Below are 15,113 nucleotides of genomic sequence, written 5' to 3' on the forward strand. Positions count from 1 at the left end.
AGCTAATATTTCAATAGTTTCATATCACATTAAACATTACATAATTTATTATTTTAATTCAATTTTATGAAGTGCCAGACAACCACTGAATGTTTGTCTTGTAATTACAGTAAAAGTGTATATACATTAAATCTATATAAAAATTATATATCTTAGGATATAAGTGGCTTTTTAAAACTCTACATTAACTTATAATCTTGTTGGCATATTAATATATTAATTTGTTTTAGTGTCTTTAGCTCACTAGTATATAAGTTCATGAACTTATTTACACATATATTTGATGATTTGCTCAAATGTTTTAGTATAGAACATCTCTTTAAATTATATTATCTGGTCAAATTAGACTTTCCAAAAGGTAAGACCAGACTCAAAAATAAAATAAAAAATCTATTATTATAGGTAACAAACCAGACTTAGATCTCTTACATTTTCTTTTATTTTGAACATCTAACCGAAAGCATGTGATGTTTGGGGTCTGTTTGGTAGTCAAAATAAGCACAATGTAATCATATCTTGTTGTAATTTATTGTATGTTATACCGGCGGGATAGGCAAACACAATCATATCATTTAGTTTATCATGTGTAAAAGTTAGGCTAAAAAACATTTTTGGCCCCTGATGTTTTAAGTTTGTGCAAATTCTGCCCCTATCTATTTTGTCGATGTTTCTACCCCTCATGTTTTTAAACAGTGCACCATCTACTCCTCACGGAGGAGGGGTAGACGGTGCACTGTTTGAAAACATGAGGGGTAGACGATGCACTGTTTGAAAACATGAGGGGTAGAAACATCGACAAAAATAGAGTAGGGGCAGAATTTGCACAAACTTGAAACATCAGGGGCCAAAAGTGCTTTTTAGCCTAAAAGTTATCATGAGGCAAGAGTTGAGTTAAAACCTATCGTGATACAATATGATTACAATTTTCTATTGTTTTTCAATATCCTAACCCAAGTTAAATTATTTATGCATTTATATTTTTTATAAACTATAATAATATTAATTAATAAATATAATATTTTAATATTAGTAATATACTAATTTTATCACTTGTTATTGCTAAGCTAAAATTATATAATCACTTATAAATTTAAATATTATATGTTTTTATTCAAATAGAAATGTGATTCACTTTTTATTATTTATATCATATTTATCATTATCCAGTCAAACCTCAAACACATGATAAGAGTATATCCTGCTCTTATCATATTTTATTATCATTTAACTTTTATCTTATTTTACTCTTATCTTATCCTGACCAATAAACAGATCTTGAACCTGAATAATAATTAATTGATAAATTCATGGGTTCAATTTTCATATTAACAGGCTAATACTGATAAGTTCATGGGTTTGGGCTGAGCCTAAATAAATCCATATCATAATGGGCCAAATTTAACAATATATCTTGCTCAAGTGAATAAAAAAAAAACTAAAACAGGGGAATTTAGCATAGCATATACTATAGGTATCTATCTGATCTGAATGTTTAAGTCCAAACGTGGGAAACTGTAAAAGTAACAGCCACGAAGGCACAAAACAACGTTTGTTTGTCTTCAAAGTTGAAACCAGTAGTCTCTCTCTCTCTCTCAATTGAGTTGAAGCTCAAATCCCACAATTCAATCAAGCATTGTAGCAAGTCTGCTTTCTGAGCTTGAAGATCTGTGATTTCGTCATGGAGATTTCGGAGAAGGTGGTTGCTGTCATTATGGTGGGTGGACCCACTAAAGGTATATGCAATCTTTGCTTGTTCTCTCATCAAAGTTGGAGTCTTTTTTGTGATTGGGATTTTGGGTTTCCTTATGTTTCTTCAATTGTTTCTGCAGGGACCAGATTTCGTCCTCTTTCCTTCAACACTCCCAAACCCCTTTTCCCTTTGGCTGGCCAACCAATGGTTCATCATCCTATTTATGCTTGTAAAAGGGTATGCTTGTTTCAATTTCAATGTTGACTTGGATACTTCTTACTTGGTATATATAACAAATGTGACTGATCGTGGTCCCCATTAGTCTAACATTCAAATTGAACCTCACCTTAGAAACTTGAAAGATTTGGAGTGTTTTACTTGCTTGCTTTGTCTTTCATAGATACCCAATTTGGCTCAAATATATCTCATTGGATTCCATGAGGAGCGGGAATTCGCTTTATATGTCTCTTCAATTTCGAATGAGCTGAAATTGCCAGTAAGGTAACTACTGCATTAATATGTATCTCTAATAATTACACAAAATTTATGTGATTAAGCCCTGTTAAATGCTCGACCTGATCAGAATGTGTTTCATAATATCAATCTAGATATTTGAAGGAGGATAAACCACATGGTTCAGCCGGTGGCCTTTACTACTTTAAAGATATTATCATGGAAGACAGTCCGGTTAGAAACACTGCTCTAATGACTGCTTTTACATGATATTGTAATGAATTTTAGGATGTTTAAATGTCTATGTTCTAACAGGTAGGCTACATTTTGATTGCAGTCACATATCTTTCTGCTAAACTGTGATGTTTGCTGCAGTTTTCCTCTACCATCCATGCTTGGTAAGTGTCTTAATATTAAGTTGTTGTAGTTCTTTAGGAGTATGATGATACTGAAATATTTCTTGTTTCCTTTTGCAGATGCCCATATAAAATATGGTGGGATGGGGACAATGTTGGTAATCAAGGTTGGTGCCTAAAAAAGTTGTGTATATTCCTCTGCATTTAGAAAATACATACAGATGGTATATGTCTCTGTACTGATGCATCCTTGTTTTTCAATGCAAAATCATCTTTTTATTCTCCTTCTGGGGTTGTGGATGTCTTGTGTAGGTTTCAGCCGAATCCGCTAACCAATTTGGTGAGTTGGTTGCTGATCCAACCACTCATGAATTGCTGCATTATACTGAGAAACCTGAGACGTTTGTGAGTAAAGCAATCTAATGCTGGAGTTTGATTGATTTAAGCTATACTTCTTTTGTTTATGACTATGACTGGAAAAGATTAACCATTTAATGTATGCAGGTTAGCGATTTGATAAATTGTGGTGTCTACATTTTCACTCCCGATATTTTTACTGCCATCGAAGATGTATCTAGGATCCGAGAAGGGAGAGGTTTGTCTCCTTCAATCACAATTTAAAGAGGGTCAATTATAAAAGTGTTATGTTTCATAAATTGGTTGGGTCAATTATAAAAGTGTTATGTTTCATAAATTGGTTCTATGATATATAAGACTTAACTTGGCTTCAACCTTTAGTATTTTATTTTTAAACAAATAAGTATTGCATGGTAAACATATGGTTTCTTCCGCTTTACTTCAGTTTCACATCTTCCAGGGCACAAACTCACAAATAAGCACACACTTGTCCACAAGATAATGCATGCTTTTCTCTGCTTATGCTCCTTATTCTGTTCTTTCTTTTACAAGATATCATTATTAAAACATAGGTCTTACAATATATACATTTATTCTGCTCTTCGTTATCTCTCTTCTAATTTTTTAATCTGTTCTGAAATAAATTTGGTGTCTCTTGTATTTTCTAAGTGGCCATGAACAATTTACCTTTGAAATTCCAATCATCCAAATCAATTATGTTTCTTGGCTCATTCAGGGACTATTAGACTATTAGATTGCAAAGTAGGGAATGGCCTTGTCTCTTTTGTTTGTGTGAAAAAAAAAAATTATTGTCCTGCCAACTAGTGCTTTTGCCTAGTAAACATGATGAGAACTGTCTTATCAACATAGCAATACTGGTTATGATTGAGGCTGAAACAAATTTTGCTTGGACAAATTGTGGACCTAGCCCTTCTCTGATTTCATAGTGATTTCTCAATTGTTAATCAGGGAAGAATATGCAAGATGTCTAGTATGTTAATATGACAATAAGCTTCTCCACATAGTAAAGTAGTCAATTTTTTTAAACACTGCTTCATTATATTTGATGTATCTAGAACATGATGTTTTTTCCATCAACCCATGACTTGCATGTCTCAGAGAAAATCTATGCGCTTGCTTTCAGGATTTTCACTATACCAGCTTACTTTATTTTGTTTGCTTTTCACCATAAACTTGCACCATTGGAAATTAACTTGATTTTATTAACTGCGCTGCAGGTAATCTACGACGTCTTTCCAGCTTTGAAGCTCTCCAATCTGCCACAAGGTTGATTAAATACCTCTGAATTTTTTTTAGCAAATTCAAAACAGTTTTTAATGGGATGTATGGGCCTTACATTTTGGTTCAAATGTGAAAGAGTCTCCACACTTGACTCCTTAAGTTTTCAGCCATAGGGATTAAAAGTAATGTTGTTCAGTATAAAATAAATATCTATTCCTATTGCTTCTCATTCCTCTAATTTCTGATGTCTCAATGATAGTCCAGATATGTCACGTTGATTCCAAAGTAGTCATCCTTTCCATTGCAATTTTTTCTCCTTTGAAAAACGGAATATCTTCAAGGCTCATAAAGATATCTTTCCTTCAGGACTCTTCCTGCTGATTTTGTGAGACTGGATCAAGATATACTATCACCTCTTGCTGGAAAGAAGCAACTGTATACGTATGAGACAAAGGATTTTTGGGAGCAAATCAAAACTCCAGGGTAGGGTTGCATGGCTTCTTAGGTCTTATATTGCCTTAATCTTTAATACTGGACCGTTATTGGGTTTTACTTACATTAGACAATTGACATGAACAGAATGTCTTTGAAATGCTCGGAGTTGTATCTTGCACAATTCAGGCATACTTCACCCCATCTTTTGGCCAGTGGAGATGGTAAAACGAATGCTAAAATTGTCGGTGATGTATATATTCATCCATCAGCAAAAGTTCATCCATCTGCAAAGGTAGTTCCATTTTTTCCGCCAACACAATATCATAAATCCTTTCCTCTTTTTGACAAATTAAAATAGTGGTAATTCATCGATACATTTTCTGCTGTTAACTACCAACTACTGAACAGAAATAACCTGCCAGAGCGCTGAAGCCTGAGGGCTAAGATTACACAGATTTGTGCTCAAAAGGAAAGGCCTTAACTAAAAACTAAAACTGTACCAAATAATCATTTTATGCATGCATTAATGCCATTTTACAAGTCCAGGAATCTACTTGTTAGAATGGACTGTTTCATGGACATGATGGATAAATGGTGACGCCATGCTTTTCATTAAGATGTTCAGACCAAAGTTTGGATGAACAACTGTGCATATTGCATTTATAACTGTTGGCTCTAAGTAAAACCAAACAGAACTGTGGAGAAAGCCAAAATTTCTGGTTATGTGTATCTGAATACTTGGCATGAATATAAAATAATCTTTTCTTTCTTGAAACAGATTGGTCCCAACGTTTCTATCTCAGCAAATGTTCGTGTAGGTTCTGGCGTCCGGTTAATCAGTTGTATGATCTTGGATGATGTTGAAATTAAGGTAAGGAACTTGATGCCTAAGATATGTGATGTTTTCAATGTATGAACAATATGGCTTTTCTCCTGACAGGAAAATGCTGTGGTTTTAAATTCAATTGTTGGATGGAAGTCATCACTCGGAAGATGGTCGCGTGTGCAGGCAAGTTCAGGGCACTCTTAAAACTAGTGCTAAATATGATAAAACAAAATATAGAGCAAATTTTATATATAAGAAAATTTGGGCAGTACATCTTAGAGATTTCCAATTTTAATTGGCCGTGGAAAACTTGTGGCCCTTTGGTTGATCTTCATATTCGGGTTAACCTCGAAAACTAGCTCAGGGGCAGGAATTGTTCTTCGCAATATAAATACTATTTAGTGATATTTCTAGTCAATCTGACACCTTTAATAGTTGAGCTCACTGTGACTGACGATTGGTGATTTGAGTGGTTTCAGGCTGATGGTGACTACAATGCAAAGCTTGGCATAACCATCTTAGGTAAACATCCCTGCCCGCACAATTGTCTTGTTATGTTTCATATCACTGGTCTCATAGTGGTTGTTCTGTTGCTATTGTAGCACTGACTTTAGTTCCTATTTTCCCCCTTCTAATAATTATTTAGGAGAAGCTGTGACAGTTGAAGATGAGATTGTGGTGACCAACAGCATTGTTCTTCCTCATAAGACTCTTAATGTCAGTGTGCAAGATGAAATCATCTTATAATGCTAAGGAGTGTTGTACTAGTTACGCATCAAAAGAAGAGGTTTCAAGCATATTGATAATGAGTTTTCCCTTTCTTTGTCGAATTTGTTTCATATAGGGGTGACAAATTAGTTTCATGTTCAGGAAAATTGGAATATTGACATTCCAATATTTTTTTTGTTATCCTGCTAATTTTGTTTAATGTCTGCGAATGGACCAATAAAACCAATTATGTGTGTATATCAAACTTTTGACTGGTACATACCACACAGTAAGAGCAGGCAACAACATAATATCTAGAATATAATCCCTATGTTGTTACTTCTCTATTGTTACTATTAAACCGGACCAAATGATTTGACCAATTGGATTATGAATCGAATGGTCCAAACTCCAACCAAGTCTAACCATGAGCCAAATACTAAACTGGTTTTGCTGTTGAAATGACACATTTATCATATCACTTATCATTTATTCCTTTATTTTCTTTAAGATTATATCATCCTTTTTTGGGCAATTTTATCTAAAAAATGATTTCATTTTATTTTATTCCATCCAAACCAAAACAGTCCAACCAACCGACAATGAAAGTAAAAATAATTAAATTTAACCTTGTTGAATATACATGATTGTTTTCAATCAGTTTAAAAGGATGATCAAATGGTCTTGAACTAGTAGCCTGACCAATTTAATAATGTTTAGACTTTGATGGCATTGTCCAACATTTTGACAAATAGTGAAAAAGTTGATTCAGAGAAATATGCTGCTTGTCAATTATTCTGTTACCAAATGATGGACAATAGAATTGCTAAGTGAAAGTTCAATTACAAAGTGCAAGAGTTCTTCTACGCCCAAAAATTAAAACAAAAGTGCTTAATCCAAGGTTTGAGCTAGTTACTTCCTTCTTTAACTGTTGGCTGGGGACCTTAATTTCATTTAAACCAGAATATGGTTAAAACAAAAATACTTACAACAGACTTTGTGCGTGTTTGGAACTTGTTAATTTTCACATTTAGAAGCAATTCTCATAGAAGTGTTACTGGAAGTAGTTTTTGTGTGAGAAGAAGGGATTCTGATCAGATTATAAGTGAATTCAAAGATACTACTCACTTGCAGCTGAGAAGCTCCACAAGTAGTTCATAAAGCCAGACTGATAAAATCCAGTTCAATTTGACTAGTTTGCCAAATTGCCTACATGAATTAACAAGTAAAGTGAATGATAATATCTAAGTGTCCTTTTACCAAAAGAAATCATTTCAGCAACTTCCCCTAGAAAGCCACAAGGCTAATCCAGATTGTAGGCCACTAATAAACTGTGGTAGCAAAAGACTCGAGTCCCCTCTAGCAACATAACCACAGAAGAAAGATCCCAAACCATTCACACCAAAAATTATTTTACTTAAGATGGCTGAGATCCTTCTCCAGTAGTAGTTATGTCATGTCACTGGAGAAGATTTAATCCTGTGATAGCTAAGTTCAAGCCACAACAAATACACAATCTAATGAACATTTAAACTTCAATGTCAATTTTGCAAATTTAAGCTTTCATAATTGTGAAGAATGGTAAACCTTATTTTTGCAAATTGTTGAGCTCAAATCCAAAGAAGAATACACTCCGTTACACAAATAGACGTATTAAATCTGTACATGGAATCTCTAGTCTCTAAGAGACATGTTTACACAACATAACATGTAAGTCAATCAAGCAAAACTTTTTTAACTATAGTCCAGGAAAACTGAAACAAATGCTACAGCATCATACTAAACAAACATGGAGCCGCAGATGCTACAATCTCATCCATGTTTCTTTTTAACAGCAATCTACAAAAGTCCCGTGTCACATTTCCTCAACCAAGGTAACACCTCTTTCGCATGGACATTTCCTCACATTCTCTTCTCTTACCTGCATCACCTTAAATTCAAGTGTTCATATGAGAAAGCAGTCCAAGAATAATCCATCCCTACCATTAATGGGGCAGTGAACAAAACTTGTTTCCCTGTAGTTCAGCTTAAATCAGCAGTGATGATTCGATGATGAGTACTTTATTATTGCGGCCGCAACTCCAACTTGTAGGCCTGTATTTCCATTGGAGATATGGCAACAGGCCCCTCTTGTGCAGCATCTCCAAACTGCTCTGTGAACCCCATTGCTTCTGGGTCTTCATGCAAAAGATTCAACGATGTTGCTTTAGCCTTCAAGACTGTAAGATCCTTGAACATGCCAAACAGATTCACCGGATTGTCCGCCAGATTACTGCACTGTGATCTTCCCTTCCGACAGTATGAAGAATCCCAATGTTTCCTGTGTAAAATCAGTCCAAATCTTGGGCCTTCGGGTGGTTGCAGCAAAAATTTCGAAGGCTTGGGAACCTTAAAGTTCACTATGTGCAAATCACAGGGTAAGGGAGCAGCAAGGGGAGAAAAGGATCTAGGTGGTGGCTTCACAGACAAATCCTGCAGCTTCTTGGAAAGGAATGCGTGTAATGGATAGTTCAAGTGAGAACCAACACGGTGAGATAAAAGAGAAGGGCTATGAGGGGAAGAGCTCGAAACCAAATTTGATGTCGCGGAAATATTGGATTCCACTGTTAAGTGGAAGACAACATTCATCACACGGTTATCCATCACTCCCTGGCCCAGACCCCGACCGTCATCTCTCACCAAACGCCGGTCAAGCATGATCTCCAGCCATCCATTTTTAAGGCTCGCCACACCCAATGATTGCCGGGAGTGGACAGAAAAGCGCCGGCCATCGGATCCTTGTAAGAATGCAAGTGAGGGCATTGGGTAGTAATTGCCTTGCAGAGGAATCTTATCATAAGTTTCCCTACGGCTCATCTGAAATCCATTTAAATCAGAATAAAAAACCTTTCTGTTATCAATATCAGTTTGATATCTAACTATCAACTCCTTATCATTGAAATCATGGTCAAGAAGCTCCACATGATATTCCTTTTCAACGACAAACCCTTGAACTGTGGTTTCACCGTTATATATACGGGTGCTATGAGAAATCGGGGATTTCTCCCAAGCTGTTCTTGGATAAGAATATACTTCCTGCATCAAAGGACCCTCCAAGATCAGCATCTGCCCACCTCCTTCAACTACAGGCTGGGCATCACCACTGGGCTTAAACAAGTATGCCCCACTACCTGAACTAGAATACATACCAATTTCCTCATTTAGAATAGTTGGAGAACTATCTTTTAAGGTTATCTTCTGCAGCAAACCATAACTTACATCGAAAGCTAGCTTCTGATGCTGATTCTCGATTTCAGCCACATCAGCTTCTATTTTTGCACAAGAATACGGTGTAGGACAGCCAACTGAACTAGATTTAGAGAAAATTTTCAACTTCGCAGGCTTGGCCTTTTCACAACCAACAAAACCATTGGTGATATAATATGGTTCCAACCCCATTGCAGGAATGGAAACTTTCCAGTAAAGCCGGTGCTTCCCAGTAAAGATCTTGCTACTATGATACTGCAACTCAGGAAAAATTTGGCTTTGAACACAACTCCAGTTAGAGTCAACAACAGTAATGTCAGGACTGTCGACAACAACCATCACAACTTCTTCTCTAGTTTGCTCCAAAGGATTAAAAAAGACCACTGATTGGTAAGTACCGTCACGAACACTGATCACTTTATGCAATGGCTGAGCATCATATTTAGATCTCACTATTGCTGGCTCGTACTGGGAAGGACTTTGATCTAACTTGTCATAGCGGATCCCAAGGAGTGCCTCAATAGCCTTTGACATAAAAATCTGCAAGTCCTGTAATGAAGTATGCATTCGGGTTCCATAGTCCATAACCACATGATCTTTTGCAGTACCAGTTACCCCATCGTGATGCTGAAAAAGCGCCAAGTTCCTTCGGGCAGCAGTCAACTTAAAGGAAAACGACATTGAAAGCTTCTCACAATGTGATCTCCGACAGCACCCAAGTATTAGAGCTACCATCATTTCTGTAGCACGAAGTGTCTGCTCAAGTACCCTGTCAACAGCCTTGAAGAAGGGCCGTGAAACATAATAACCACTCCAGTAATCTTGTTGCCGATCAGCATAAGTAAAAAAGTCACCAGAAAGGGAAGGAAAACCTTCAACTAGACCAGATCCTATTTGACCAGGAGACGTGTAATTAATTCTTTCTGCTTCCTCACGCAGGGTTTGAAAGTAGTCTTCCAAAGTACCAAACTTGGCCTCTGTATTCAAACTGGGGTTTGAATTGATATAATCAAACAATGTTTGGTAATTTCTAAACTGGGCTTCGGCTTCTTCAACATTAATGTAGCGAAAATCATCTCCAAGGGGAACAAGAAGAGTATTTGTTCGGTACAGAGTAGATTTTTTCCTGTATTGATCCAATAATTTAAGTGCCCTTTCCTGAACATTTTCCTGAGTAGTCTCCTCAGGATATTGTCCCCATGGGCATTGTTCATAAACAAAACCCTGCATGCGCGCAAAGTCAAACTGACAACAAATAGCAGGTTCTGGGCCACATGTATGAGGTATATCATACGAATAAAAGGGCATCATATGGACAAATATATCAGTAGTTTCCTCTGCATCCCAGCTTTGACGCCATATGTATTCTAAATTCTTATGCCACGCAAGTTCCTTCTTCAGCTCATAATGGGTCCTCTGGATTAGCATGTTGTCAAAACCCATGCGACGCAAAAGATATGCCATGGTAGATGAGTAACCAAATGGATCTATGGCCCAAGAATTTCTAGGAACGAACCCAATGGTGTCATTCAACCACATGTTTCCTTCCGCCATCTGAAACATAATTGACCTTAGATTAAGCACCATCAAAAAATAATATACAAATCTCTAGTACAACAAAATATTGTATCTTACATGAACTTGAAATCACATGACATGATAGGTTTAAACATGGAAACATGATTAGCTATTCTATTAAATTATCAATGAGTGAATTACAGCATACACACTTACATAGAGAATGTGTTCCGCTGAAACTAAGTTCAGTTATCTTGAAAAGAGTTATGCTCTCTAGAATTTTGCTTGTCCAATATACTGAGTACCTTCTTTATGTGGGGTTGAAACTTATTTGGTATTACTACTTGCAACAGAACAATTTTAGATGATAAATTGATACTAAAAAAAAAGAACAACATGTAGAAGCATCCAGGAAAACTTTTTATTCGGTTGAAAAGACATTACATCTCAAACTTTTATTTTGTGTGTCAATCTACTTATCAAAATATGAAACCTTCTTAAGTTATCTTTAAAAAAATATAAGAAAGAAAAAAATAACGAAAGAATAACATAATGATTTTAAATTTGAATTATCACCAATATTATCAGATACATCATAACATGCATCCAACTGACTAACTAAAAGTCACAACTTCAAAGTAATATAGTTACAAAACTCTCATATTATCTATAACTAACACTTCCTAGTATTTACCAACATATTAATACAATAACCGATCACCTTTAAGACAGAATAGATTACATTTTTAATATTATATAACAAGCCATCCCCTAGGTTACTTTACGGAAAAGCTAAGAAAAGCATGGAAGTAACGATAGAATAATGATCAGCTTATAGGAAAACAGACAAAAATAAATAAAAAAACGTATGTAATTGCAAGGATGGATGAAGCTTTCAATATACCTGTTCAATTATAGCATAATAATGGGAATTGGCCTGCATTAAAGACAAAACAATTTAAAAGTCAAATTTCCGTAAAATAAACTGTCTCTCAGCTTCATTATCAAGAAAACTTTGATGGGGTTCTAATTTAATTAGACATCATTACTCCAAAGACATATGTTTCAAGAGCATGCATTTCGTTAACAGGAGAGATAATCGAAAGCTCCTTAAATTTAAAACTTCAGTTGCAAAATTATTATTATAAAAAGTATCCCAGAAACTCCTGTTATAATTACTTCAACAAGAATGAAGCTACATATGGAGTTGTAGAATAAAAAGGCAGAAGCTAATGGTGTAAAAAAAAGATAAGAGCCATAAGATCAACATCACATTACCTCATCATTCATCACCCAGCCGCCTCCAACAATTTCTAACTGCCCATTTTTTACCAAATTGATAAACGATTCCTTCATGACATCTGTGGTACTGATATCCCTCCACCATCTCTCTAAGTATGACATCTCTTCCCATATGAACTTTCGGCGAGGGTCCTAATTATCCCAGACAGATAGTTAAAATCATATTTTGAGCTGATCTCAATCTTATAACTGAAAAATAAATTTTATCAAAAGGAGCTAACTAGGCCTACAATCAACATGTTCTCCATTTCAGAGAGGCTTCTTTCTCTCCTGTAATCTAACATTTAAATACTGTTAAATAAAGAAAACAGAATCTGCTCTTAAGGTGTAGTGGTACCACTTTAGTTATCACATGCAGTGCCACAGTATATAATTTACTGCTTTGAAGCGGCAAGTTAACTAGTTCAATCATGAAACATTGTACCATTAATTTTATCATTTTTCAATCACAAGTCAACCCAGCAACTTATATTTACTCAATGAATCCAAATTGTTTACTAAAACAGAGTAATGCTCGATATTCACACACTTCACATTACTTGACACAAACCAAGTATGAAACTTATTTAACCAACAGATTTACCTCCAATTATATGGTTTGTGGCAAGAATTTTTATCAAGTAACAATAGTCATTTAGTTAATGGTAGTTACATGACAAGTTAAATAAGCATAACATTTGGTCAATTAAAGTGATGTGAAGTGATATATATATATATATGTATATATATATATATATATATATATATATATATATATGTAGACATATAAACAAAATCATGTCATGAATCAAGTGAAGGAATAAGCAAGTAAGCAACAACCATAAAACAAAAAGGGAAACAAAAACTCCAAACCCCAGAAGAAGAAAGCTCATATTTCACCTTGTTTAGTGTTTCAACAATGGTATCAAGTATATGGCGAGATTGCCTATCATAGTATTCATCAACAGTGAGCTTCCAACCAGGATCATTATGTGAGTGTGGCACAACAAACACCTTCAACTTCTCAGTATCCCACTCATTCCCTCTATAAGTAACACTCCAACCCTGCTTCCAAGCACCACCATCCACATCCAAAAATTCAATCTTATCATACAACCCCTTAGTGGTGATATCAACAGTGGCACCCAAAAGGGTGCTGTTGCCACTATCACCAGAAACAAAGGGTTTCCTGGAAAGGGGTTTTCTGTATCGAGAAGAACGGGTCCTGAAGTGCGTGATTGGTTTCGGAACCCCGAATCGGAAGAGAATAAGGAGGAACAACAAGAGCGAGAGCAATAGGCCAATGGCGAAGAAATTGGCAGAGATGAAATCTTTGAGCACGGTTCGTCTCCTTGGCTTTCTGGGTGTCTTGGATTTGGGATTTGATGATGGGAGGATCGATTGGTTCCAGTTTGCTCCACGCCTCGATGAGAAGGCCATGAAGCTCTGTTAACTCAGAAAAATTGAGATCGATTGGGGATCTATGGTGAGGGAAGAAGAAGGGGAAGAAAACTGGAACCCATTTCAGGAAATGGTGAGGGGAGAGAGGTGAAGTCTTCAAAATCAAGTCTTGATGATGAAATGGATCATGGGGTGGTGGAAGGAGATTCAAAGACTTCAGTGTGTTTGTGTTGTGTTGTGTTGTGTTGTGTTGTGTTTGTGTAGCATCAACGGGAGTTGGGTTTGGGCCTCCCCTATAGGGCTGCGCGCCCCACCCTTTTTTTTTAAACCCAAAAGTGCCCTACGGAAAGGTACTTTCCGTATTCAATTTAACTGAATACGGAAAGGTACTTTCCGTATTATATTTTGATGACTACGGAAAGGTATTTTCCGTATTTAACTCTGACAGGATTCCCCCTTTTTCCACCATTACTCCTCCCTCACCAACCTTCACCAACCCCTCACCAGCCCCCCTGAACCTCCTCAATGCCTCCAGACCACCCTCTCTCTCACCCTCTCCTACCTCACTTTCATTCCCAAGCTCTCCACCACCATCCACTCCTTCATTTCCCAAGCTCTCCACCACTACAACAAGTGTTGTAGTAGAGGTAAGTCTATGTGTTTATTTGTTGTTATTTTGTAGGATTAAGTAGTGGAAGTAGTTAGATTAAGTAGTTTAAGTAGTTAGATTAAGTAGTTTAAGTAGTTAGAAGGATGGGTTTTTGAATTCTGAGTCGTGATATAATACGGATTGTTATCTTCCGTATTGAATATGGAAAGGTACTTTCCGTATTCAATATGGAAAGTAACAATCCGTATTCGGTATGGAAAGTAGATTTCCGTATTGAGTATGGAATGTAACTTTCCGTATTCTCTTCCAGGGATGACAGATTCATTTTTCTTTGGTGAGTCACAATTGATTGAAGCTGGATTTCACAATGGTCAACCTGAAGAGGCCACTACAGAGGTGCCACCACCAGCATTTGTGCCCCCGTGTATAAGTATAGATGTCTCGCATTTATTTGCAACTGATCAGGTATTCTTTGAACATATTTTTGCATTGTTTTGAGAGTGTAATATATCAATTCTTATTATGTCTTGATCACCCTTGTAATCAATTCTTATTATTATAACAGATTTTCCCTACCCGTGATGATCTTATCAATTGGGTTCATGGAATTGCGATTGAAAATGGATATGTTACGTTGATCACAAAGTCAGATTATGGTGGGAATGGAAGCAGAAAAGCTTATGTCATGTTGGGGTGCGAGAAGCATGGTAAATATGTTCCTTATAGAGACCCTGACCTTGTTGAAGGGACGAGATCACAAAAGACAGGTTGTCCTTTTAGACTAAAAGGACGACCTAGGAAAAATGGCATAGATAGAGATTGGCGGCTAAAGGTGATGGAAGGTATACACAACCATGAACCAGCTAGGTCACTACTTGGGCACAATTTTGTTGGTCGTCTAAAACCCGGAGAGAAGGAGCAAGTGGGAAAAATGACAAGGAGTTGGGTTCCACCGAGAAAGATGTTGTTGACTTTGAAGGAAAACAATCC

The 15,113-nt window shown here is 36.3% G+C and overlaps 2 protein-coding genes across 2 annotated transcripts; one reads left to right on the forward strand and one right to left on the reverse strand.

Annotated features, from left to right (window-relative positions):
• Positions 1–1,483: 1,483 nt before the first annotated feature.
• LOC130739292 (uncharacterized) lies at positions 1,484–6,406 on the forward strand. The gene is made up of 15 exons (XM_057591545.1): positions 1,484–1,733; positions 1,830–1,927; positions 2,091–2,191; positions 2,299–2,377; positions 2,481–2,541; positions 2,620–2,666; positions 2,812–2,904; positions 3,004–3,094; positions 4,095–4,143; positions 4,465–4,581; positions 4,678–4,825; positions 5,312–5,404; positions 5,474–5,542; positions 5,839–5,881; positions 6,006–6,406. The coding sequence occupies exons 1-15, from the start codon at positions 1,679–1,681 to the stop codon at positions 6,104–6,106; spliced, it is 1,245 nt and encodes a 414-aa protein (XP_057447528.1). The 5' UTR covers positions 1,484–1,678; the 3' UTR covers positions 6,107–6,406.
• A 1,230-nt stretch (positions 6,407–7,636) lies between these two features.
• On the reverse strand, positions 7,637–13,765 carry LOC130739293 (alpha-mannosidase 2). Its single transcript, XM_057591547.1, has 4 exons — positions 13,013–13,765; positions 12,110–12,265; positions 11,736–11,768; positions 7,637–10,867 (listed from the first exon to the last, which is right to left on the reverse strand). The coding sequence occupies exons 1-4, from the start codon at positions 13,550–13,552 to the stop codon at positions 8,132–8,134; spliced, it is 3,465 nt and encodes a 1,154-aa protein (XP_057447530.1). The 5' UTR covers positions 13,553–13,765; the 3' UTR covers positions 7,637–8,131.
• Between the last annotated feature and the right edge of the window lie 1,348 nt (positions 13,766–15,113).

The sequence above is a fragment of the Lotus japonicus genome, chromosome 2 (genome assembly GCF_012489685.1).
Source record: "Lotus japonicus ecotype B-129 chromosome 2, LjGifu_v1.2".
NCBI lineage: Eukaryota > Viridiplantae > Streptophyta > Magnoliopsida > Fabales > Fabaceae > Lotus > Lotus japonicus.